General features: G+C 48.5%; 1 protein-coding gene across 4 annotated transcripts in view; it reads left to right on the forward strand.

Moving 5' to 3' along the window:
• The window catches only part of LOC105480842 (slit guidance ligand 3), a 639,820-nt gene extending 619,440 nt beyond the window's left edge, over positions 1-20,380 (forward strand). For all 4 annotated transcript variants that reach the window (XM_011740022.3, XM_011740023.2, XM_011740025.3 and 1 more), the window contains 4 exons: positions 8,479-8,633; positions 10,649-10,934; positions 12,135-12,343; positions 15,487-20,380. In XM_011740022.3, coding sequence (XP_011738324.1) covers positions 8,479-8,633; positions 10,649-10,934; positions 12,135-12,343; positions 15,487-15,722 — 886 coding nt within the window. In that variant the 3' untranslated portion in view covers positions 15,723-20,380. The remainder of the gene's footprint in view (positions 1-8,478; positions 8,634-10,648; positions 10,935-12,134; positions 12,344-15,486) is intronic.
• The last annotated feature ends 5,196 nt before the right edge of the window (positions 20,381-25,576 follow it).

Raw genomic sequence — 25,576 nt, forward strand, 5'->3', positions numbered from 1 at the left:
GTTTTTTTTTTCTGGAAGAGACAGGGTTTTGTCATGTTGCTCAGGCTGGTCTTGAACTCCTGGGCTGAAGCAGTCTGCCCACCTTGGCCTCCCAAAGTGCTGGGTTTACAGGCGTGAGCCACTGTGCCCCCCAGGAGCAAATATTTTTGCTTGGAGGACCTTGGAGGAGGAGCTGGTGTTTGCGCTGAGACATGACCTGTGCCTCAAAAGCATTTTCTCAGGCTGAGCAGCGAGGAAGCCCTGGGGAGGAGGAGGCCCCATCAGCCTGCATGGAAGTCACATGGGAGGGCTGGGGTTAATGGAGGGCACGGGCTGAGCTGACCGGCAGCTGAGGGGACCAGGAGGCCAGTCCAGCCACAAAAAATGAGATCTGTTCCTCAGCATCAGTGCAATAACCTCTAGCCACCCAGGAAGGCCACCTTGGCCTCAGGGCCAGAGCCAGGGAGCCCAACCAAAGCTGTTCTAATCAGGGGAGTTGGCAGCTTTTGGCCCACTAAGGCCCACAACCAGCTTCAGAGTGAGGACGGCAGCCTGGGTTCCCAGCAGGGACCTGCAGGCTAGATTCCATGGTCTCCATTCTGTCCATGCCTGATGTTATTCATCTGCACAGCCATAATCACAAATGGTGACGAGGGAACATGAAGATTCTATTCCAGGCCCCAGGGAAAATATACAGAAAAGCCTACCTGAGCCCCTCCTTACCCCAGAATGGGGACAGACTTCACTCTTCCTTGGCACTGAGACTTGTGAGAAGGCCAGACTCACGTGCCAGCAAGGCCAAATGGCCACATAGGTAACAGACATGGGGTTAGTCCCCATAAGAAGTGGGCTGTAGTCCCCATAAGAAGTGGTGGGGGCTGCAGTAGCCTGGAGGGTGGAGCCCCATCCAGAGGAGTGGCTGGCCTCAGCTCCAGCAGACGCTGCCATGCGGGAATGCAGATTATCAAGAGAAGCGGGACCAGCAGGGTTTCTATGTTAGATATCTAAGTTTTTGAATGTTAGCCACTTTAAAACACCGCGTGGGTGTGCTCTTTGAATGCAACGCAGTGCGTGCTCTCCGAGTCTTGATTTCTACAATCCTATCCACTGCCAAGGTCTTTGTCTCGTTGGATCCTCACTCCTGTTTTAGGCATGAGAAGTCTCATGTTAGAAGCCCAGTGAGTGGCAGAACTAGGATTTAAATCCGGGTCAGTTTTCCACCCAAACCAGCTCTCCCACCGTGCAGGCTCTGGGACATGAAGGACAGAGCCAAGAAAGAGTGTAGGCTGTGCTACAGGAGTAGGGGGTTGCTGCAGTGGGGCCTGAGGTCTCTGCTTGCTGCCTACCCGAAATCCCAGGAACTCTTTGTTACTGTGAGGTTCTATCGCCACCTAGTGGTCACAACTCAGCATTCAGGTTAGAGCAAGCAGCACCTAGAGGAATAACAAACCTTCCCTCCCTCAAGTCCCTTAAGACTTCAGCCTGAGCACCTTAAGTCTCTGAGCCTTAAGTCTCTTATTTGAAAAATGGAGGAAAAAGTGTGCCTCCTTCCTGAGGGTTGTTAGGGTTAAATAAAAGAATGCAAGTGAACTGCTTAGCATAGGGTAGCACAATGCCTGGCCTCTACTAAGAGATTAACACGTATCCACCATTATTATTAAAAGCAAAAGAAAGCCAGGCATGGTGGCTCATGCCTGTAACCCCAGCATTCTTGGAAGCCAAGGCAGGAGGATCGCCTGAGCCCAGGAGTTTGAGGGTATCCTGGGCAACACAGTGAGACTCCACCTATGCAAAAAATAAAAAATTACCCAAGCATAGTAGTATACACATATGGTCCTAGCTACTTGAGAGGCTGAGGCAGGAGGATCACTTGAACCCTGGAGGTCAAGGCTGCAGTGAGCTGTGATTGCACCACTGCACTGCAGCCTGGGTGAGAGAACAAGATCCGATCTCAAAAATAAATAAATAAAAGCAAAGGCAAAAAGGCCACAGGCCACTCTGGCCAATGCCTGTGGTCATGCCAGTTCCAGGCAGGATGCATCCAGCCCCACCCTGACAACTCCAGAGCTCTCCACCTCCCACTTGGCACCAGTTCAGTCTGGCCCGGCAGATAATAAGGAAGACCCTCAGAGCCCCTTCTCTGCCCTGAAATCCTTAGATATCTCTCCAGGAGACTAATTACTGGGGCTTGGGACCACTATATTTCTTTTAGTGTGAACCTTAGGTTGTTACTGTGTTTTCCATTTTTTTCTCTACTTTTGTCACAGTAGAGCCATTTTCCCATTATTTTTTTTCAAAGGCTAAGATTTAATGAATTTTTTTTTTTTTTTTTTGAGACAGAGTCTAGCTCCCTTGCCTGGGCTGGAGTGCAATGGCACAATCTTGACTCACTGCAACCTCCACCTCCTAGGTTCAGGTGATTCTCCTGCCTCAGCCTCCCAAGTAGCTGGGACTACAGGCACCCACTACCACGCCTGGCTACTTTTTTGTATTTTTAGTAGAGATGGGGTTTCACTAAACCCCGTTGGCCAGGCTGGTAAGCTCGTAATCTGCCCGCCTTGGCCTCCCAAATCCTCAACAGGGATTTGTCAGGGAGAATTCAACGATGTAATCCCAAAGTGCTGGGATTACAGGTGTGTGCCACTGTGCCCGGCCATTTTTTTTTTTTTTTTTTTTTTTAAGGCAAGTAGAAATGGAGGCATCCTGACTTAAGGATGCTGGTAAAAAGCCAGAGCCTTTAGCACTGCCTACCCTGAACCTTCAGGGACCCAGTTTGAAAAACACTGGCTTCAGTCATTATATCCAAGAGACCTGGTTAAAAGGTGCCAGGAAGAAGACACCTGTTAACCTATAAGTACCTACTGGCATAGATAACGTTCTGGGAGGTTTGGATTTGGAAGCAATCCTGACTTGGAACCTCAGTTCCAGCACTTCTTAGCAGTGTGGCCTCCATCAGGTTACTTAGCTTCCTTCCCTAAAATGGGACTCACAAGGGTCCCCTCCTCGGAAACGGGAATGAGCCAGTGGGAGTATAGAGACTCAAAGCCCTGGGTGGCTGTAAGGTTGTGAAATCCGTAGGCAGGCTCTTCGAGGACTCACTAACCTACTTCCCTACCCCAGTGGCTGCCACACCCAGCTCCAGCAAGCCCAGAGTAAGGTCGAGGAGTCATCATTTCCACCTTTCACTGAGCACTTGCTAGGTGTCGGTGGCCACGTACTGCCCATTAAAACCAGTGTAGGGCCAGGCACGGTGGCTCACGCCTATAATCCCAACATTTTGGGAGGTCGAGGCAGGAGGATCACTTGAGGTCAGGAGTTCAAGAACAGCCTGGCCAACATGGCGAAACCGCGTCTCTACTAAAAATACAAAAATTAGCCGGGGATGGTGGAGGGCGCCTGTAATCCCAGCTACTCGGGAGGCTGAGGCAGGAAAATTGCTTGAACCAGGGAGGTGGAGGTTGCAGTGAGCTGAGATCGCGCCAATGTACTCCAGCCTGGGTGACAGAGCGAGACTCCATCTCAAAAAAAACAACAAAAACAAACAAAATGCAGTGTAGGCCAGGTGCAGTGACCTGTAACCCCAGCACTTTGGGAGGCCAAGGCGGGAGGATCACTTGAGCCCGGAGTTCAAGGCTGCAGTGAGCGACGACTGCACCACTGCATCCATCCTGGGCAACAGAGTAAGACCCTGTCTCTTACTAAAAACCACCACCAAAAAAAAACACCAATGTTGTAAAATGAATATAAAACTCATTGAATAGAAGCAGAAACAGGGGCTTACAGAAGTGGTGTGACTTGCCCAGAGTCCCTCAAGCTGGCAGACCCAGTGTGATTCCAGATCTCTCTCCACAAAGCATGACCTGGCTGAAGGCTATACCTGGAGCCTACCTAGGACTCTCCCATGTGGGCATCAGATGAGGCCCTCCAGGAAGCCCAGCGCTGGGGCACTGCAGAACCCAGCACTCTGTCTAGGGCAGAAGCCAGTGACCACACAGCCCTCTCTGATCTGTGACTTCTGCCAGACCACTGTCTCCAGGCCGGGTACCCCTGGAGGCCACACACCAGCACCTGGGATGGCAGGAAGGGGAGAAGGAGTCGGGCCTGGAGCCAGCTGCCAGGCAGGAGCAGGTGGTGTGTGTTCGCTGTGTCTGTGTATGTGTCTATAATGGGAAAACAGCTGCCCTGACTCCCTGAATCGTAATGTTGGAAGGGAATGCCTGAGCTGCAGCCTCTTGACAGCTCCCTTTCTGACAGGTGGCTGCCCAGCATCTGTTGACACACCTCCAGGGTGGTGAGCTCATTTGCATCCAAACAGCATCCATTTCTAGGATGCTGTGGGATACACCTGCATATTTTTGCATGTGTTGCTGGAAAACTGTGTGAGGGCTCAAGGTCACAAGTTTATGGTCTCTGCGCGGGGCCCTCGTCCCTCCCCTTCCTGCTTTTACCAGCCCATCCATAGGATCACAGGCCTCTGCCTTGCCCTCAGCTTGCAACTTGGAGCAGCTGGAGGCTTCTGAAATAGAAATAGCTCTACCTTCATAGGGCTTTTTGGATCCCCATCACAAAACCAGATTCTTCGGTGGACTCTTTTACCCACCACTCCACCTCCCACTATCCTATCTCTTGGCTAGACCTTACATTGATACGTTGTCATTTGATTCACAGGAAAGGCTAAGGAAAGTGGAATGGAAGCTTTGTGAGTGCAGTTACCCTATATTCCCTGTTTGTCACTGATCCACAGCACTCAGGATGAGGTGGCCCATAGCAGACACTTGGTGGGTGGGCGGATGAAGGGTAGATGAAGGATGGATGGATGTGATGGAATGAATGGATGAAGAGAGTAGATAAATAAGTAGGTGGGCGGGTGGAGAGATGGCTAGGTGGATGGATGGAGAGGAGGGTGGATGGGTGAATAGGTAGAATAGATGGGAAGGAAGCATGGGTGGTTGAATGGATGGGTGGATATTGGATGAATGAGTGGGAGGAGAAATTTCCCAATGGATTTGAGTGGGTCCTGGGCTCCTGCGTGTCCTCTGCCATCACCTTCTCCCAGGGATCAACACTAGAGCGGGGATTACTAGCTTTGCAGGCAGTGGTACTTGTTAGTCTTCTAAATAACACTAAAATAACTGCTCACATTTTCTCAGTAATTGACAAAGTGCTTTTTTGTTTTTTAAGAAATAGGGGTTGTGCTGTTTCCCAGGCTGAACTCGAACACCTAGGCGCAAGTGGTCTTCCTGCCTCAACCTCCCAGCTTGTCAAGTAGTGATACAGGCACATGCCACCATGCCTGGTGACAAAGCACTTTCATGTACCCACTCTAATTTGAACATCACGATAGTTCTGTGAGGTTATTATTCCCCTTTTACAGAGGAGGAAACTGAGACTGGGATGTTCTGTTCCTATGATTGGTTATGGTTCCATCCAGCAGTAAGGGGCTAGACTGGACTGTTTTCTTCACTAAACCTCAATTTAGCCTGTCTTCTCCCAAGCATTTCTCTTGCCTTTTTGGCTGCTGAAATTTCTAAATCTGAGTTAGTCACTGAAACGGTCCTCTGCCTGCCTAGATAATCAGTGCCACCCCCTGCGGGGATCCTCTTGTTGGAGCCAACAGGGATTTGTCAGGGAGAATTCAAGGAGAAAGGGAGCCTCCTTATGTATCCCTGATACCTGAATAGATAAGACAGAGCTCAGTCTACTCCTCAGAGACCTTCAGGGAAGGAAGAGGTGTCACATTCCCCAACTCCCATCACATCCCACCACTGTTCCCTCCCAGGCCCTGCCGAGGGTAGTGCGCTGGAAAGAGCAGAATTTGGGAGTCAAAAGTGTTGCCTACAAATTCTGTCTCTTGCCTGTACTCGCTGGGTGACCTCAGGTAAATCACTTAACCTCTCTGGGCCTTGGTGTCTTCATCTGTGAAATAGAATATCTGGCACCCACTTCACAGAATTTTTGTAAGGTTCAAATAAGTGAACCACTTAGCACCACGTCTGGCTCATCTGGGCCCTCGGTGAGTGGCTGCTGGCCCTGTTAGAGGCAGCATGGGGAAGTGGGATGTGCAGACTGAATATCCCATAACCAGCCAGGCATGGTGGTTCATGCCTGTAATCCCAGCAGTTTGGGAGGCTGAGGCGAGTGGATCACTTGAGGTCAGGAGTTCAAGACCAGCCTGGCCAACATGGTAAAAACCCCATCTCTACTAAAAACATGAAATTAGCTGTGTGTGGTGGCATGAGCCTGTAATCCCAGCTACTTAGGAGGCTGAGCAGGAGAATTGCTTAAACCCAGGAGGCGGAGGTTGCAGTGAGCCAAGATCGTGCCACTGCACTCCAGCCTGGATAACAGAGTGAGACTACATCTCAAAAAAAAAAAAGTGAATATCCCATAACCAAAACTTTTGGAACCCAAAGTGTTGAATACTTGCATTATGCTGGTTCAGCATCTCTAATCTGAAAATCTGAAATCCAAAATCCTCCAATGAGCATTTCCTTCAAGCATCATGTGGGCACTCAAAAAGTGTGAGCTTTTGGAGATTTTCAGATTAGCGACATTTGACCTGGACGGCTGTTCAAATCCTTGCTCTATCACTTACCAACTATGGTGCCTTAGGTAAATTCCTTAGCCTCCCTGAGCTACCGATTCCTCATTTCTGAAGTAGAGATAACACACTTACCTGAAGGGGTGGCCTTCCCCTCCACACCTGTGGGCATTTCTCGTTAGGTGGAAGGAGAGACTTGAGAAAAGAAATGAGACACAGAGACAAAGTATAGAGAAAGAAAAAGTGGGCCCAGGGGACCGGCACTCAGCATACAGAGGACCCACGCCTGCACCGGTCTCTGAGTTCCCTCAGTATTTATTGATCATTATCTTTACCATTTTAGAAAAAGGGAAGTGGCAGGATAATAGGATCATCGTAGGGAGAATGTCAGCAGTAAGATATATGAATAAAGATCTCTGTGATGTGAATAAGTTTAAGGAAAAGTGCTGTGCCTTGATATGCATATGCAAACATCTTTAGTGCATAAAGAGCAGCACTGCCACTAGCACGTCCCACCTTCAGCCCTAAGGCGGTTTTCTTCTTTCTCAGTAAACAGAACATACAATCAGGTTTTACACCGAGATGTTCCATTGCCCAGGGACGGGCAGGAGACAGATGCTTTTCTCTATCTCAACTGCAAAGAGGCCTTCTTTCGTCTTATACTAGTCCTCCTCAGCACAGACCCTTCACGGGTGTCAGGCTTGGGGACGATCAGGCCTTTCCCTTCCCACGAGGCCATATTTCAGACTATCACATGGGGAGAAACCTTAGACAACACCTAGCTTTCCTAGGTAGAGGTCCCTGTGACCTTTGGCAGTGTACGTGTCCCTGGGTACTTGAGATTAAGAGAATAGTGATGACTTTTCACAAGCATACTGCCTTCAGGCACTTGTTTAACAAAGCACACCCGGCACAGCCCAAAATCCGTTAAACCTTGAGTCACCACAGCACATGTCTCTTGCAAGGACAGGGTTGGGGGTAGGGTCACAGATTAACAGCATCTCAAATACAGAACAAAATGGAGTCTCTTATGTCTGCTTCTTTCTATATAGACACAGTAACAGTCTGATCTCTCTTTATTTTCCCCACACTTACCTAGCACAAGTATTATAAGGCACTATTTCCCCAAACGTGGCATGCATACCACTGGTGGTACATGAGGTTACTTTAGGGGGGACAACAGCAAACTGCTGAAATTTTAACTGTGAAAGAGTTTGTTTTATATGTACTAAAAAAATATAAAAATCACATCAGAACTATTTTTTAGAACAATGCTAACCTTTACCCTTACCGATATTTAAGGGGGAAATTGGGCAATTGAAAAGAACCAGTGTGTTGAATAAATAGTGGTCGAAGGCAGCATGCAGATAGAGCAGGAACTGAGAAGGTGGTCTATGAATGGAGTTTGCTTAACTCTATGAAATAACAGAAAAGAATGCAAATAATGATAGCCAAATGCAATACCTGACCCTAGACTAAATCTCGAACGGGAAGGAAATAAATGTTGTAAAGGACATTGTTGGGTCCAATGCAGAATTGGAATAGATAATAGACTAGATAACAGTGTGGTATCCATGTTAAATTCACCGAAGCTGACAACTGCACTGTGCTTATGTAAGAGGATATCTCTGTCCTTAGGAAATGCACACTGAGGTATCTAAGGATAAAGGGCTGTGATGTATGTAACTTACCTTTAAATGGTTCAGAAATATGTGTGTGTGTATGTACAATGCAGAGAAAAAACCATAAGCACATTGGAGTAAAAAGTAATGGGAGAAACTGGGTAATAAGCATCTTCTGTACTGTTTTTATTTTTACAACTTATGTAAGTTTAAAGTTATTTCCAAATAAAAAGTAAAACAAAATGTAAGCAATGCAGGTCAAGTCCACAGCCCAGGGCCCAGCCATGGAAGGCACTTAGTGAACTCTCTGGCTTTCTCCCCTTCTCTACTGGCCAGCGTGGAGACAGTGAATGATGGGCAGTTTCACAGTGTGGAGCTGGTGATGTTAAACCAGACCCTGAACCTGGTAGTGGACAAAGGAACTCCCAAGAGCCTGGGGAAGCTCCAGAAGCAACCAGCAGTGGGCATCAACAGCCCCCTCTACCTTGGAGGTAATGCCCTCTTTCCCTACCACCTCTACCTCCCTCTGGCCCTCTGTGCTCCAGTTCCGAAACCCAGGCCACTGCCAAAGCCAATCACGGAAGGCTTCCTCGAGGAAGGGACAATGAAGCTGATCTCTAAAAGGGTGAATAAGCACTAGCCAGGCCATGGAGAAAAGATAATTTAGGACAGGTGCTTGGAAAGGAAAGAGAACAGGACTCCTGGAAACTACACATTGTGACGGGAAGGGGTGAGAAGGGGAGGGCAGGGGATGGAAGCAGGGTCTAGGCTCTGCTGAAGTCTGCCGGCATCAGGTCATATTCCCTCTGCTCTGCCACCTCCTCAAACCCTGGGAGGTTCGATTAATGAATGTAAAAGAACAAGTTTGAGATTAAAATCTAAGGCCAAAAATGGAAGTAGGCCAGGTGCAGTGGCTCACACCTGTAATCCCAACACTTTGGGAGGTTGACGTGGGAGGATCGCTTGAGCCCAGTTGAGACCAGCCTAGGCAACACAGTGAGACGTCATCTCTACAAAATGTTTAAATTAGCTGGGCACAGTAGTGAGCCCCCGTAGTCCCAGCTCCTTGGGAGGGTGAGGCGGGGGATCGCTTGAGCCTGGGAGTTTGGGGCTGCAGTGAGCCATGATTGTGCTACTGCCCTCCAACCTGGGTGACAGAATGAGACCTTGTCTTTAAAACAACAGCAACAATGACAACAAAACACAAAAAAGTAGCCATCAGTTTGGCAGAGTCTAGGCCTGAAATGCAGCCCCTGCACCAATAGTTCTCAAAGGGTTAAGTGTAAAAAAAGCTACCAGAACTGCTCGTTCAATCCTAAGATTCCCGAGACTTTACCCAGAGTCCACCTGCAGAGATGAGCACGGGTGCAGGAGAGGGCGTTGTTAACGGGCGGTTCAGACACACGGAGGCCAGGGAAAGCTCTGGGCCGAGGGCAGTCCCAGAAGGGACACCACTTATCCCTGGAGGAGGACCGTGCCCTGTGCCCCACCTGCAGCCAGAACAGAACTGGGTGCCCTGCTTCCAGGCTAGTCCCAGGCTCTCAACTGTAGAAGGTGGGCAGGGGACGGTGTAGAAGGGGAGCGAAAATACCAATTATTGAAAAGCAAGTTAAGTCTTTACTACCAGTCTCTTGAAGACCCTGAGAAGAGGGGTACATAGTATATAAGGCAGCAAACTGGTCTAAAACCCTGAACCCTAAAGTTTCATTGATGAAGCAGCTCCCCAAAACCTTATCTTCTCTCCTCAGCTGTAGCTCGCCTGCCCTGGCTTCTCTTGTGAGGCCTGCATCAAAGGGCCGAGGAGCCTGGTGGGGACAGCTGGTTATTTGGTGCACTTGCCTATGCGGGGGGGACGGTCCCCTCGGTTCAGCCAGTGGGGTCATAGGGCAATGGGTGACCAGATAATCTCGAGTTTTTTTTTGTTTGTTTGTTTGTTTGTTTTTGAGACGGAGTCTCGCTCTGTTGCCCAGGCTGGAGTGCAGTGGCCGAATATCAGCTCACTGCAAGCTCCACCTCCCGGGTTTACCCCATTCTCCTGCCTCAGCCTCCCGAGTAGCTGGGACTATAGGCGCCTGCCACCTCGCCCGGCTATTTTTTTGTATTTTTTAGTAGAGACGGGGTTTCATCGTGTTAGCCAGGATGGTCTCGATCTCCTGACCTCGTGATCCTCCCGTCTCCGCCTCCCAAAGTGCTGGGATTACAGGCTTGAGCCACCGCGCCCGGCCATCTCGGTTTTTTTCTAGGGAAGTCCAATATACAAATTTTTATGGGAAATTTTCTAATATTACATATTGGCAACAAATCCACGTTTTTTTAAGGAGTCCCAGTGCAGGACCAAAGATGCATGTCCCTGTATGGACGAGGTCCGAGGTTTTGGCCCGTTAACCTCATTTGAACATCAGAGGCCCAGAGTTCTAGCCATCAATGTGTGGAAAGCGCTTTCTCTGAGGACAGCAGGGTGGCAGGGGAGGGTCTTCAGGCCACTGTCCTGGCTCCTCTCCCACAGGCATCCCCACCTCCACCGGCCTCTCTGCCTTGCGCCAGGGCATGGACCGGCCTCTAGGTGGCTTCCACGGATGCATCCACGAGGTGCGCATCAACAATGAGCTGCAGGACTTCAAGGCCCTCCCACCGCAGTCCCTGGGGGTGTCACCAGGCTGCAAGTCCTGCACCGTGTGCAAGCACGGCCTGTGTCGCTCCGTGGAGAAGGACAGCGTGGTGTGCGAGTGCCACCCGGGCTGGACCGGCCCGCTCTGCGACCAGGAGGCCCGGGACCCCTGCCTTGGCCACAGGTCAGTGTCCCAGGAGCCCTGGCTGTGTGCTCGGGCTCCCAGCATGGCCTCCATCCCTACCCCACCTGAGAACTAGGCACTACTGGAGGCTGGAGGAGTTGCAGTCAGACTGCGGATAGAAGCTGTGGAAGTGTAACTGCTTCAGAGGTCAAGAGACTGAGCTTACGCGTCTGAGCAGCAAGACCTGCTTGGAGGGATCAGCATAAGAGGGCCCTGCTCAAAACACTCGTCTCTGCCAGGTGGCCCTTAGAACCTGTCCAGAGCCACAGTGAGCCCCCGCTGTCTCTGTGGGAATTAGAAAAAGGCGCTCACGTGGGCAGACTCAGCCTGTGCAAGGCATGAGGTGTATATAACCACACATCAAACCACATTTAATAGTTTAAGCAACTACTCATTCAACAAAGATTTACTGAGGTCCTACTATGTGACAGGCATCATGCTAAATATAGGAAACCCAGTACTGTCAGTGTTAAGAAACCTGGATCAGCCAAAACTAACACCAGAGCCAACACTGGAAATGTGGTTGGCTAAACCAGTCAGGAAATGATCTTTTGGATCAGGAATAAGGGACAGCTATAAAGGGTTTGAGGTTCTTGTGTTGCTCTTGAGCGTGTGTGTGTGTGTGTGTGTTTGACTCTATAACATGGATCCTGGCTCTGCATGTCATTCCGCCAGGGGCAGTGATGTGTCGTGATTCAGGATATAGGCTTTACCTTCATCTTTTCCCACAGGTGAAATGTACTGCGTAAGAGCAGCAGACAAGAGGTTGTGATGGAAATTCAGAGCAATACTGGGTGTAAAGCACTTAACACAATTCCTGGTACATAGCCAGGGGTACCTGCTGGTAGTAGCGGGGTGGTAGTAATTCTTATTTAAGATGGTAAAGCAATTAAAATGTTTAGAGAATGGCTAGATTCTTTCAAGCAATTGTTTGCTACTTGGCTGCGTGGGGTGTGTGTGTAAATCAACAAGCCAGCTTCTGCTGTGGGTGACAGCTCACACTGGGTGACACTCGCAGGCTTCTGGCTGGTTGGCCAGGGGAAGCAAGGTGGTTAAGAGATGCTCAGCCTAGGAAATGGAGAAAGCTATTGGACTGTACTCAGCTCTGGGTCCCCTGGTCCCTGGCTGGGTGGACAGAGGGAGTCCTCAGCAGCACCAACTCTGATGCAGTTCCCTTCTCATCCTCCTCTCTGCCCCTAGCTGCAACCATGGAAAATGTGTGGCAACCGGGACCTCATACATGTGCAAGTGTGCCGAGGGCTACGGAGGGGCCTTGTGTGACAACAAGAATGACTCTGCCAACGCCTGCTCAGCCTTCAAGTGTCACCATGGGCAGTGCCACATCTCAGACCAAGGGGAGCCCTACTGCCTGTGCCAGCCTGGCTTTAGCGGCGAGCACTGCCAACAAGGTGGGTCTACTGTGCCTGTGGGAGGGAGGAAGTGGGGGTCAGAGTTGGACTTCATATCCAGATCACCTCAGTTCCAGTTCTGGCTGTGCCACTTAAAGGCTGCATGACCTTGGTTCAGTCACTTTGTGAGCCTCAATTCCCTCAACTTGAAAATGGAGGCAATGCTACACCTTCCTGTATCAGTTATCTAGTGCTGCATAACAAGTTAGTCCCAAACCGTAGCAGCTCAAAACCACAAAAAACGTTGTTTCAGCCCACATTTTTCCTGTGGGTTGGGAATTCAGACAGAGCCTAGCTGGGATCTCTCGGGGTTGCATTCAGCACAGCCAGGGCTGCAGTTCTCTGTGAGCTAACCCGAGGCAGCAGAATCTGCTTCCAGTGTGCTGCACTCCCATGGTGCTGGGTGTTGGTGGGAGGTCCCAGTTCTGCCCTGCAGCCCTGCATGAGTCACTACACAGGCTCTTTGAGGGTCCTCGCACCAGGGCAGCTGGCATGTCCCAGAGTGAACAGTCCAGGACAGAGCAAGCCACATGTCTTATATGACCTACAATTGGAAGTCACTCATGCTGTCATTTCCAACACACTGCATTGTTACGTCGGTCAGGTGCATTCAGTGAGGGAGGGGACCACATAAAGGGCATCAGTACCAGAAGGGCGTAGTCACTGGGGGCAATCTTGGAGGCTGGCTACTGTGCTTCTTTATAGGGTTGTTGGAAGGAGTACGCGAGATGGAAAGTCAGAAGCAACATTGTCACAATGAAGGCCAAGCTGTCATTTAGAATCTGCATGACCTTGACCAGCCTGGCCAACATGGTGAAACCCTGCCTCTACTAAAAATACAAAAATTAGCTGGGCATCATGGTGGTCGCCTGTAATCCCAGCTACTCTGGAGGCTGAGGCAAGAGAATCATTTGAACCTGGGAGGCGGAGGTTACAGTCAGCCAAGATCAACCTGGGTGACAGAGTGAGACCCTGTCTCAAATCTGCATGGCGTTGAGCAGCATACTTGTGATTCACTTCCTCATCTAGATAGGGCCAGGAGTGGTGGCTCACACCTGGAATCCTAGCATTTTGGGAGGCTGAGGTGCAAGGATCGCATGAGCTCAGGAGCTTGAAGCTGCCATGAATGCACCACTGCACTCCAGCCCAGGTGACAGAGACAGACCCTGTCTCCGAGAAGAAACAAAAGTGCAGATAACTCATATGGCCAAAGTTAAGATTCTCAAGCATGGACTTTTTAAAGATGAAACAAGTATAGAAAATGGTCCTCAGTGGACCTCTGCAGGGAGAACACATGAGTAGTCTGGATGGTTCTTTTCTCCTCTTTTCCAGCTGTTGGCCCTTGAGATGCCATGCCTTCAAAACTAATGAAACCCTAGCCAGTCAGCGTGGCCCCCTGACATTGACCAGCACCATTGACATCACCTGGGAGTCACTTAGAAACACAGGCTCCCAGGCCCCATCCCAGCCCCTTCGAGTCAGAACCTGCATTTTGCAATGATTCGCATATGTATCCAAGCAGAGGACGTTGTTCCACAGCTTCCATCCAACCCTCCTGCCCTTACTGGGTCAGCAGAAGCCAGTTCTTTGGTCTGACCTAGTCAGAACCATCAAATTACTTTTCTCGGTTAGTGGCCCCTTTATCATGTAATTTTGAGGTGAGCTCAACAAAGGAAAATTATATTAATATTAAAATAGTTGTCTTACCTTGGGGGGTCTTTCTCCTGCATGGACACTGAGAAGTTTTGCTCCCTGCCACCAGGATCCCAGGCAGTCCACCCCGTCCCTTGAGGACTTTTCCACATTTTATACCTACAGGAAATACTATTCTTAACCAAAACTCATTTTTAAAATGTTATTAAATAACTTATTTTGAAATCATTTCAGATTTATAGAAAAACTGTCAGGGCAGTATAAACAGCTTAATCCCTTCCCCTCAGTCATTAGCATGTTGCCCCATCTACGCTCCCCTTCTCTCCCCATGTTACACACATGCACACAGTCATTAACCTCTTTCTAACCCTTTTAACAATCTCATAATTTTAAAGACTTTTAACAGCACCTGAAGCTTTAAAATGCAGAAAGCCCTTTCTCCTTCACAATCTCCTCTGGTGCTCGTAACAGCCTGGGAATTGCTGGAAGGACAGGAAAATGTGTTACCATTTTTCAGACATGGGAACTGCGACTTGTCAAGGGTCAAGGGTCAAGGGTCACGGCTCCCTTCCTCAAGTGCCTTGCTGCAGACATTCTCCCACTGTAGTGAGGACAGTAGAGAGGTGGAAATGAAAAGGTGGGTCAGGGTCCAGAGTGTTTAAGCAGATACGAGGGTGCCCTTTCCTGCCCTGCAGTTATTTCTAGGCCTTCTGGAAAAGCTCATCCCAAAGCCTCATTAACACCTGCTTCTTATTCAGACCTCAACTCCGGCTCATTTCCTAGAGAAGCCTCCCTGGGCCAGGTCAAATGCCTTTTGCATACAAATGTCGTACAGCATACAAAAACACATACTGTATGTTCTTGTATGAACATCTTCCCTTTCTTTATAGCATCTACCTCAGTTTCTTATTAAATATATTTACTTAAATAGTACCTAGACTCTAGGCTGGGAGAGACAGACTACTGGGAGTGGTGGTGACTGGGGCAAACTGGAGATAACCTGCCCCATCTAAAGCACTCAGCTTCAGCCATCACTGCGGCGCACGGTTGCAGGCTCAGCTCTGCCAGACCTCCTGGTTTTCACGGAAGGCAGAAATCCAGATTTTCAGGTGAAATCTCCTGCTTTTTTAATGTTGGCATTTAATTAATTTTTAGGCATATGTAGGGTAATCAAAATTGGTCTGGGGACAGGATTTGGCCCACGGTCTACCAGTTTGCTTCATCTAGTTTTAGTTTTGACTTTAAGTTTCTTGAAGGAAGGGACCAAGCCTGTTTTTGTCATCTTTATATCCTCAGGGCTTAGGTGTAAGCCTAGCAGAGAGCCTGGTACAGGAAAGGTACCTGTTTGTAAAATAGAGGGTGGGCAGATGGATGAGTGAATACATTCTTATGGTCTTCAGAGCACACGTATTTCAAAGCAGCCTACCTGGGAACTGCTGACGGTCCCGCTGGCCTCCTAGACCACCAGTGCCCTTTTATGCCCTCTGCAGAGAATCCGTGCCTGGGACAAGTAGTCCGAGAGGTGATCCGCCGCCAGAAAGGTTATGCATCGTGTGCCACAGCCTCCAAGGTGCCCATCATGGAATGTCATGGGGGCTGCGGGCCCCAGTGCTGCCAGCCCACCCGCAGCAAGCGACGGAAATACGTCTTCCAGTGCACGGACGGCTCCTCGTTTGTAGAAGAGGTGGAGAGACACTTAGAGTGCGGCTGTCTCGGGTGTTCCTAAGCCCTTGCCCGCCTGCCTGCCACCTCTCAGACTCCAGCTTGGTGGGGTTGGGACAGCCGTGTGGAACCCCCTGGTGATTCAGCATGAAGGATATGAAGCTGGAGAGGAAGCTAAAGAAGAAGAGAATATTAAGTATATTGTAAAATAAACAAAAAAATAGAACTTATTTTTATTATGGAAAGTGACTATTTTCATCTTTTATTATATAAATATATCACACCATCTGAGTATATGTACCATATAGTGAGTTATTTTTACCAAGTTTTGTGTTGTATTTGTTGTGTTTTTATAAACAGCTGTTTAAAAGTTTAAGAAAAAAAAAGACTAATAAAAATGCTTTAAAACAAAAGGATAAGAATAAAGAATGACAGCCTGAGGAAGGAGGAAGACGTTTTCATGTTTATGAAACGTTATTATGTCGGCAGTAAACCAAGAGCTGCTCATTGAGATCAGAAAAAGGAATAAGAGGAAGAGAGAGAAGGAAAAGATCTTTGTTTCTTGTTTTTTAACTCCCTTTTTTTTCCTCCCCTAAAATTACCCAGCTTTTTGGAGTCCTGGATGTCAGTGCCCAAGATGCCCAGTTCTTCTAAGAAAAGCTGCTGAGCCCTGGCCTTCTCAGTCTGCCACTCAAAAATATTGCTGTCCCTGTCTGTCCCAGACCCCCCTTCAGGGTCTGAACCCCCTGGGGGACCCCGCTTCTCCTTCCTCCCTGGCCCTGGCTTCCAATCGAGGACTGACTATTGAAGTCTGCTGCAGGTTTCATCTGGAACTGTCTTACCAAACTTTAAAACAGCTGCTATTTTTCCTGCTCCTCCCCAGGAGAGGGGTCTTCCTAGAGGAGGTGAGGGAAGAGAATATCATGCTGTCTCCTCAGGACCCACACACTGACCCCCTCTCCTCCTTCCAGGTAATTTTTCATTGGAATGTATCCCAGGAGAGAAGGTAGCCCTTCTGGGAAGCGGAAGACTGGGAGCCAAGCCTGCCCACAGCACTAGTAGATGTCCAACTCTGGAAGGTTCTTGGAGGCTCTTGCTGTAAGACAGGCCTCTGCCACCTGATCCTCCAGGTGACCATCATGATGACAGAGACCCTTTCCCCATCTGTGACACCTTCCAATGCATATCCAGACTCTACCTTATTTTATCTATGCAACCCCTGCCTCCCTGGGAAGGATACGGGAGTAGAGCCCGGTTCACTAAGAAGGAAGTTTAGGCCCTCACAGGCTCTGGAACTTGCCTTAAGCCACAAACCAGATACGTGGAGGAGCCAGACCGGAAGTCCAGACCCAAAGCTTGAGATTCTTTCTCTAGAATGGGTGAGCACAGGTGATTCAGGCAGCTTAAATCCATCAGAGCAGCCCTGCCGGAAAAGGAAAGATGATATTTTTTCCTGCTCTTGTTCTGCCTTGTTCACTCCTCTTTCCCCCTCCCCAGTATCTGGAAAGATTCTAGAGACCAGGGCTTATGCATCAAGGGCAGCCTATCCAGCCTCTGCCTCCATTCCTGAAGGGGACTTCCCTGCCCCTGTTTCTTTCCATGTCTCTCCCTCCCTCCCTCCCATTTTCCCCCTTCCACCCCGTCAGGTTAGCCACATATCTTCCAGGGCTCAGCTGTTCACAGCAATTCCCTGGCTCTCATCATCCATCCCTCCTTCCCCCAGGAGCCTCCACTATAGGAGTTTCAGGGAGAAGAGTTTGGAAGTCATTGGACCTTTCAGCCCTCAGGGTCCCTAGAGGAGCCTAGTTGCTCTGTGAAGACCAATGGTGGGCCAAAGACTCAGGGAATAATGAAGGGAGAAAGAAAAGAAACGAAGATAGAGAAACATGAGGCAAGTGGAAGAAGGATGGAAAGAAGGAAGGGAGGGAGGGGATGAAGAGAAGGGAGAGAGGGATATAGCTGAGGAATTTATCTAAAAATATGCATGTAAATCTCCATTATGTTCCAGGTACTATGCCTTATGATGGCTTTGTTTTTTGTTGTCATTTGAGACAGGGTCTCACGCTGTCAGCCAGGCTGGAGTAGGGTGGTTCAATCATAGCTCACTGCAGCCTCAACCTCCTCGGCTCAAGCCAACTTCCTGCCTCAGAGTCCCAAAATGCTGGGATTACAGGTGTGAGCCACTATGTTCAGCCTGTTTCAAACATTAATAGCAGATTTATTTAGTACTTTATTATACATCAGATACCACTCTAATTGTGAAATAGATATATATTCATTTAATTATCAAAACAACCATGTAGTTAAAACACTATTAACTCGTTTTACAGTCGAGTAGACTGAGACACAGAGAAGTTAAAGAACTTGCCCAAGAGTAAATGTCTAATAAACTGTAGAGCCAGGATCTGGGCCCAGGCTGTCTGACTCCAGAACTTGCTCACTCAACCACTAAACCATCCTGCTTCTCGTGGGAAATGAACATGTCCTGCCTTTGAGGATCCTACAGCCTGTGACAAAAACAGTCATAAAAACGGACAATTGCCTTATTACACAAGGTGCTCTCAAGTGGCAATATAAGCAATGGAAGTGACTGTCCAGAGGAGGGAATTTCTAGTCCTAGGTCTTCAAGGATGAACAGGAGTTTGCCAGAGGTGGGAAAGGGAATTGAACTTTCCTGGGAGTGGCCTGTTAAAAAGCAATGAGATGTGGCAAGGCCTGGCTTTTTTGGGAAAGAGTCAAAATCTAGGGTGGCGGGAGTATGGGAAGCACACTGAGGAGCAGAGAGAAATGGGGTAGATACGAAGGCAGGGTTTTGACCGCAAAGAGCTTTGCATGCTAAACAGGCCACAGGTGCCAGCAGGGTTGTTTGAGGAAGGGAAGAGCAAGACAAGCTCTGGTTTAGGAAGACAGCTGTGGCAGCATAAAGGCCTGAAAGAGGAGACGGAGCTGTCAGCCAAAATGGACTTGAGAGCTCCCTGTGGTTTACTTTGTGGCTAGAAAACACTGCCAGCCAGATGGATCACAAATGTCTATGGTAGCTTAGAAGCTCTGCTCTTGAAGAGGGTCCTGGGATCTGCCCAACACACTTCCCAACTCCCCTCTCCCCCAGAACAGGTGTATCTGAGCCTTATCCCACCACCAATGCCCCTGCTAGCCTCTCCCCACCCAGCCTGGAGCCTACTCAGCCGGCCCTCTCAAGAGCCCCGCCCAGGGTCACTGGCTTTCTGGGAGGACTCAACAGGCTGCCAGCTTTTCCTCTGCCTTCCCAAGGAACCTGAGACCTCCCTCTGCTCATGACCCCAGGCCCAATCCTGAATCCTGCCCCGATCGACCAAGACAGCAAAAGGCCCAGGTGTGTCCCTTACAATTCTGAGCCTTCTTCCTCAAGTTTGGAAGCCCTGACTTTAAGAAATGCCAAATGCAAGGATCATTAAGAAAATACTCCCCGAATGAGGTTCCTCTAACAAATGATGATTAAAACTCTCTCTCCTTGAGCAGTCACATTCTAGAAACAGGACATTCCACGAGGCAGGAAGAGTTCAGTTAATTTGTTCCTGAAAAAGTGTGGTTCAGTGTCTGTGTGGCAATGTACGTGGGCAGAAGAGGCTGCTCACGCTGTGTCCCCCCTGAGCAGGATTCAGGAAAGGGAAAAGAAGGTCTCTTTGACTCAACCAATGGGCCGTATGATGGCCAATGAGATTATGTACTTAAAAGTCCTTTGTAAAGTGTAAACTAAAAACCTTAAATGTAAGATGCTGTTGTTATTATTACTGTTGTTATTGCTGTTATGGACATGCCAAAAGGCCCTTGTTAGAAGATGGTTTTGCCTTCTCAATCTCATAGAAAGGAACTCAAGTCTGATGCTTCGAAAAGACAAGAAGAGGGGCAAGAAGAGGGAGAACTCCCAAGCTCAGAGGAAAAAAAAAAGGGAAAAAGAGCCCCAGGGTGACCTTCAGGAAAGGCCAGGACCAGGATTGATCTAACCTTTCCCTTTACCAGAGACAAAGCTATCACCAGACTGAACCCTAAGGTCAAGCAGTCACCCACTGCCTTTGCTGGGAGCAGAAGCCCATAGTAACAAGTGACCTGCCCCTCAGACTCAAGATCCCAGATAGAGCTGGAGGAGTCGTAGGGCATTACTGGTAGGCAGGAAAACTGAGGGTCGAACAAATGGAAGAATGCAGTGATCATAGACCAAAAACACACGGATAATTAACCCCAGGTGTCCACCCAGGCCAAAGTTCTTCCTGCTACCCCACAGTGGGTGTCCAGGCAGAGTGAAGCCTGAGTTAGACCCTCTAACACTTTCTTAATGGCCCAGAGGGTGTCCTCTGCCTCCCCAACAGCAGTCTCCTGGTGTACCCTCAGATGATGGGGAAGCTGAGGGCATAGTGTGATTTGGTGGGACTTGTTCATGTTTTGTAGTGTGGGCTCAACAGTGCCAAAGGAAACACTAGAGGAAAGTTAGTGAAACATGCCAGCTAGCAGGACCAGTAAAGGCATAATCGGGCATTTGGCAAAGCATGTTTTTCTAACTCAGCGATAGGTTCTAATAGGAAATTTTTAAAAATGTTTTTAAAACAGTGTTATAGTGCCACTTCCCCGGTATGGAATAAATAACATGCATTCTTTTTTCAATATACTGTCATATTCGGATGTCATTAAAATAAATGGATGAGTCACAGAGGAGCTATCAGATGCTCTCATGACTGCCATAACTCAGCCCGGCTCTGTGGTGTCTGCTTTATTTTTACCCCTGATTTTCAAACCCCCTGGAACAAAGATGACTGCACTCATGGGGTCTGGGGAAAGTCTGGTGTGGAATTAGATGAAAGAATCAGTTTCTTGGATCGTGAAGTGAGAAAAATGGATCCAGAGCTCCCCAGAACCATCAAAGAGAAGACCCAACATACAGCTTAGGGTCAGCAGAGGATGTGGTCCGTATAGCCACAGAAGGTGCCAAGGGTCATGGGTGAGAAAGCCACTCCAGTTCAAAGGAAGAGAACACTCTACTGATATGGGAAGGAATATTCCTCCTTATAGGACTCCAATGCCTAAATTTCTCCTTTTTCGGTTCCTTCAACAAGTATTTATTGAGCCTCTACTATGTGCCAGGGACTGTTTTAGGCATTGAGGACTCCAGAGATGATCAAGACCAAGTCCTTGTTCTCCTGGAGTTTAAACTTTAACTGAGGGGGTATGTGCCAATCAACAAGTAAGATAACATCCAATAGTGGTAAGTTCATTTCCACCAATAAAGAAGAGTAGACATTCCAGAATAGCTGGGTGGGTGCTTCATGCAGTGGGGTCGAGAAGGCCTCCCTAAGGAATTGGGACATGGGGTGGAGCAAATACCAAGAAATGGAAGGGGAAGGAACCTGGCCCTGCGGCACTTGCTAGATATCTGCCCTGTGTGGGTGTCATCTGAGGGAGGCGGGCAGCCTGAGCAACTTAGGAAGCCAGAGAGGATGGCCTGGGCAAGACAGCATGAGAGGGGCTCCCAGAGACGGGAGGGGCAAGCAGGCCCCTCAGCCTCTCAGCCCTCAGGCATCCTCAAGGGCTCTGCACTTTTAGAAGGAGGATTGCTAAGGGTCTGGAGGCTGCCACTGGCTGGCAGGTCACCATCACTTCCCTGGCAGATGGCTTTCCATCTGCCCTGTGGAGACCCCTGTGAGAGCAAGACACTGGTGGGCAGCAGAGGCACCAGGTGCTAAAAAAGGGGCTAGACTCTGTGGCCCCCAGCCCGTTGCTCCTTCTTCCCTCAGGTCTCCCTGAGCAAGACAAGGCCACACTGACTGGGGGCCATAAGCCTCCAGCAAAGATGCCCTTGACATCGTTTTATACATTTTAGTGTGCATTTATCTGAAATAGGTAGGGAGTGGATTCTACACTCACACACACCATTTCAGACAGCCTGGGTGTTCCTGCCAGGAGGAGCTACTGTCAAGAAACCTACAGTGTCCATCTCCCATGTTTATACCAGGAGCCCCTCCTCCCAGATTTGGGACCTAGATGTATATCCCTCTACCTCAAATTCCCTGTTATATCAATCTATAGCAGAGGTTCTCAACTGGGAGAGGTGTTGACCTCACCCAGGAGACATCTGGCAATGTCTGCAGATATTTTTGATTGTATAACTGGGGCACAGGGTGCTATTAGCATCTAGTAGGTAGAGACCGGGGTGCTGCTAAACATCCTACAATATACAGGACAGCTCCTTGACAACAAAGAACTATCCTGCCCAAGATGTTCATAGTGCTAAGATTGAGAAACCCTGGCTTAGCCAAATCAGACCCTTCCCTGAATACCTGGGTAGAATCACACTCACAAGGAAGGAAGTAGGTTGGAGTGCTAAATAGGTAACAAATAGTGAGCTTCTCAGGGTGCCTGGGTTGGAATACACGGCAGGCTGGTGGTCTATACCTGTATTTAGAATACCATTGTTTTTGTTGTTGTTTTGCTTTGTTTTATTTTGAGACGGAGTTTCGCTCTCATTGCTCAGGGTGGAGTGTGGTGGTGCAATCTCAGCTCACTGAAACCACCACCTCCCAGGTTCAAGCGACTCTCCAGCCTCAGCTTCCCAAGTAGCTGGGATTACAGGTGCCTGCCACTATGCCCAGCTAAATTTTGTATTTTTAGTAGTTCACCATGTTGGCCAGGCTGGTCTTGAACTCCTGACCTCAGGTGATCCACATGGCTCGGCCTCCCAAAGTGCTGGGATTATAAGCGTGAGCCACCACACCCAGCCAGAGCACCATTGTTGATGGAAAACTAAGACCAAGACATTTCTGGCAATGGGGGACCACCGTGATCCTTTCTGCCATTCTTTGTCCTTACCACTTGGTCACTGAAAATAGACACAGAGCAGTGGATTCTGGATTTAATATGCTTAGGCAACATAAGGCATGGCAGAGCATGTGACACTCACCTTTGGACCTGCTGCTGACAGAGAAATAGAGAACAGGATAAATAGAAATGCTATGCTTCTATTTCCTGAACTCTACCCTTCATTGCAGCCCTGGCAGGAGGCAAAGATCATTGGGTTCTCAAATCAAGATATGAGGACTAAGGATTTCTTTATGGTGGTTCAAAGGGGAGTGAAGATATCATGACTCAAAAGCCACAAGCAGCTCAACTTCAAGATGCATCCGCCGGGCGCTGTGGCTCACGCCTGTAATCCCAGCACTTTGGGAGGCCAAGGCAGGCAGATCACGAGGTCAGGAAATTGAGACCATCCTGGCTAACACAGTGAAACCCCGTCTCTACTAAAAATACAAAAAATTAGCTGGGCGTGGCAGCAGGCGCCTGTAGTCCCAGCAACTTGGGAGGCTGAGGCAGGAGAATGGCATGAACCCAGGAGGCAGAGCTTGTAGTGAGCAGAGACTGTGCCACTGCACTCCAGCCTGGGTGACAGAGCGAGACTCGGTCTCAAAAAAAAAAAAAAAATACATCCAGGGATGCTAAATCGACTCTAGTAACTGACAGCAGGATTAACTGGTTGGCAGAGGAATCTAGCCTACTCAGGGTAACCTTGTAAGGTGCTGCAGGGACAGAAGCTGCTCTTATTTACACTATAAATGTCCTTATTTACCAGTCCCTGCAGGGGGACAGGAGATGAACAAAGTGCTGGGATTGCAAGCATTAGCCACTGCCCCCAGCCTGAAACTGTCTTCACTGGACTCAAAATGCTAATTTCACTTGAAAGTAAAAATTAAATTTAGGCCAGGCTCGGTGGCTTATGCCTGAAATCCCAGCGCTTCAGGAGGCTGAGGCAGGAGTATGGGGCTTGAGAGCAGGGTTGAGAGAGATTCTAAGGGAGCAGGCCTCATCTCCTCCAGGTCCACTTGCCCAGTGTGTAGGGGGCAGGTGGTTTACCCCATCCTCCCCTGCATCCTGCTGCTTGACTTTGGCAACGTCAATGTGAACTTCAGTTTCTCTATCTAGGAAACAAGAACGACAAGACTGACATCATCAAGGCTCTGTAGATTACAAGAGGCTCAAAGCAATTCAACTTAAGGCGAAAAAGGAACATGTTGAGACAGGTAACTGGAAGGCCTAGGGTAGTTCCTACTGCATCAGACATGGGTGTTTGGATCCTAGAGCTCATACATGTCATAAGAGCTCAGGGTGTCTTGTGCATACTTGGCTTTGTTTTGCCTTGGCTTCATTCTCAGGAAGCCTCTCCTATGCAAACAGGCAAACTGACTCCCAACAGCTGCAGACTGAAAGCTGTAGATACTACCAATTTCAAGCCCAGGGGAAAGAGAGCTTCTCATCTCCAGTGCTTCTGAGAGATAGCCCAGAATTGAGTCTCACTGGCTCTGATTAGCCTGCCTTGGGGCAAATGTCCATCATTGGATGAAACAGCAGGGTCAATAAACAGTAATTTTAGTAGCACCCATGGGCTATGAAAAAATTAAAAAATAAACAGCACTCATTGGACAAGCCTGTGTCACATGAGAAACACGTGGTCGGGGATGAGAAAGCGTTTCCCCAAGGAAATGAGGGAACAGAACCTGGTCCGGCAAAAATAAGACAATAGTTACTCACCATAGTTTTTTAAGAAAATATGATACGATATTGATATGATGCAATAAAGCTGGTATAGCTACTTTGTGGACTCCAGTATACCAAATAAATACAAGCGATAAATACAGATATTTTAGCAACAACAACAAAAACACTGTTTCTTACTAACATTCTTGAAAATAAGTCTATGAAACTTACTTTGTTTGTTTTTTGTTTTTTTGAGACAGGATCTCACTCTGTTGCCCAGGCTAGAATACAATGGCATGATCTCGGCTCACTGCAACCTCCACTTCCTAGCTCAATCAATCCTCCCACCTCAGCCTCCAGAGCGGCTGGGACTACAGGCATGTGCCACCATGCCCAGCTAATTTTTTGTAGAGACAGGGTTTCGCCATATTGCTCAGGCTGGTCTCAAACTCCTGGGCTCAAGTGATCCACAGCCTCAGCCTCCCAAAGTTTCAGGTCACTGCACCTGGCCTGAAACTTTCTTCATTGGACCCAAAATGCTATTTTCATTTGAAATTAAAAATTGAGGCCATGCATAGTGGCTCATATCTAAAAAAATCCCAGTATCTTGAAAGGCTGAGGTGGAAGGACTGCACGAACCCAGGAGTTCGAGACTAGCCTGGGCAACATGGTAAGACCCTGTTTCTACAAGACAATTAAAAATTAGCTGGGTATAGTGATGCCTACCTGTAGTCCCAGCTACTTGGGAGGACCACGTGAGCCCAGGAGTTCGAGGCTGCAGTGAGCCATGATCACACCACTGCACTCCAGCCTGGGCCAGCGAGCAAAACCCTGTCTCAAAAAACTAAAATTTTTAAACCCAGCCTAAAATATATCTGTTCTCCTAAATTGAGGGAGGGAGAGGGAAAAAGAGAATAGCTGCTAAACCCTACTTTGAGTTGTAGAATGAAATATAACTAGCTGAAGAGGGATTCATTCACCTTTGAAGTGTATCTCAGAGTGACCCCTCTCCAGCGACCTTGTTTTGAAAATGATTTCATCTCCCATATCCTTTTGATGGTGGATGATAGGATGTAAGAGCAGCGATTAGAGAAGTGGAAGATTGCCTAGTTACAGGTGAGAAGGTGAATTCACAGAATAAGATGAAAAATCTGACATTCATCGAGCACATACTCTTGATCACACATTTATACACATCCTTTTGTGTAAGACCAAAGCAAAGCTGCCAGCAGGTTCAGTTGTCCTCATTTAAGCAGTGAGAAAGACCTGAATCACATGGCTAGGAGATGGCAGAGAGGTGATTTGAACCAGGTTGGTCTAAACCCAATGCCATGTCCTTTCCACCACAACACCATGATTTGCACATAACAAGCCCTTGATGAATGCCTGTTGTTGAACTCTTTCCCACATACAGGATATCTT

The sequence above is a fragment of the Macaca nemestrina genome, chromosome 6 (assembly GCF_043159975.1).
Source record: "Macaca nemestrina isolate mMacNem1 chromosome 6, mMacNem.hap1, whole genome shotgun sequence".
NCBI classification, from domain to species: Eukaryota; Metazoa; Chordata; class Mammalia; order Primates; family Cercopithecidae; genus Macaca; species Macaca nemestrina.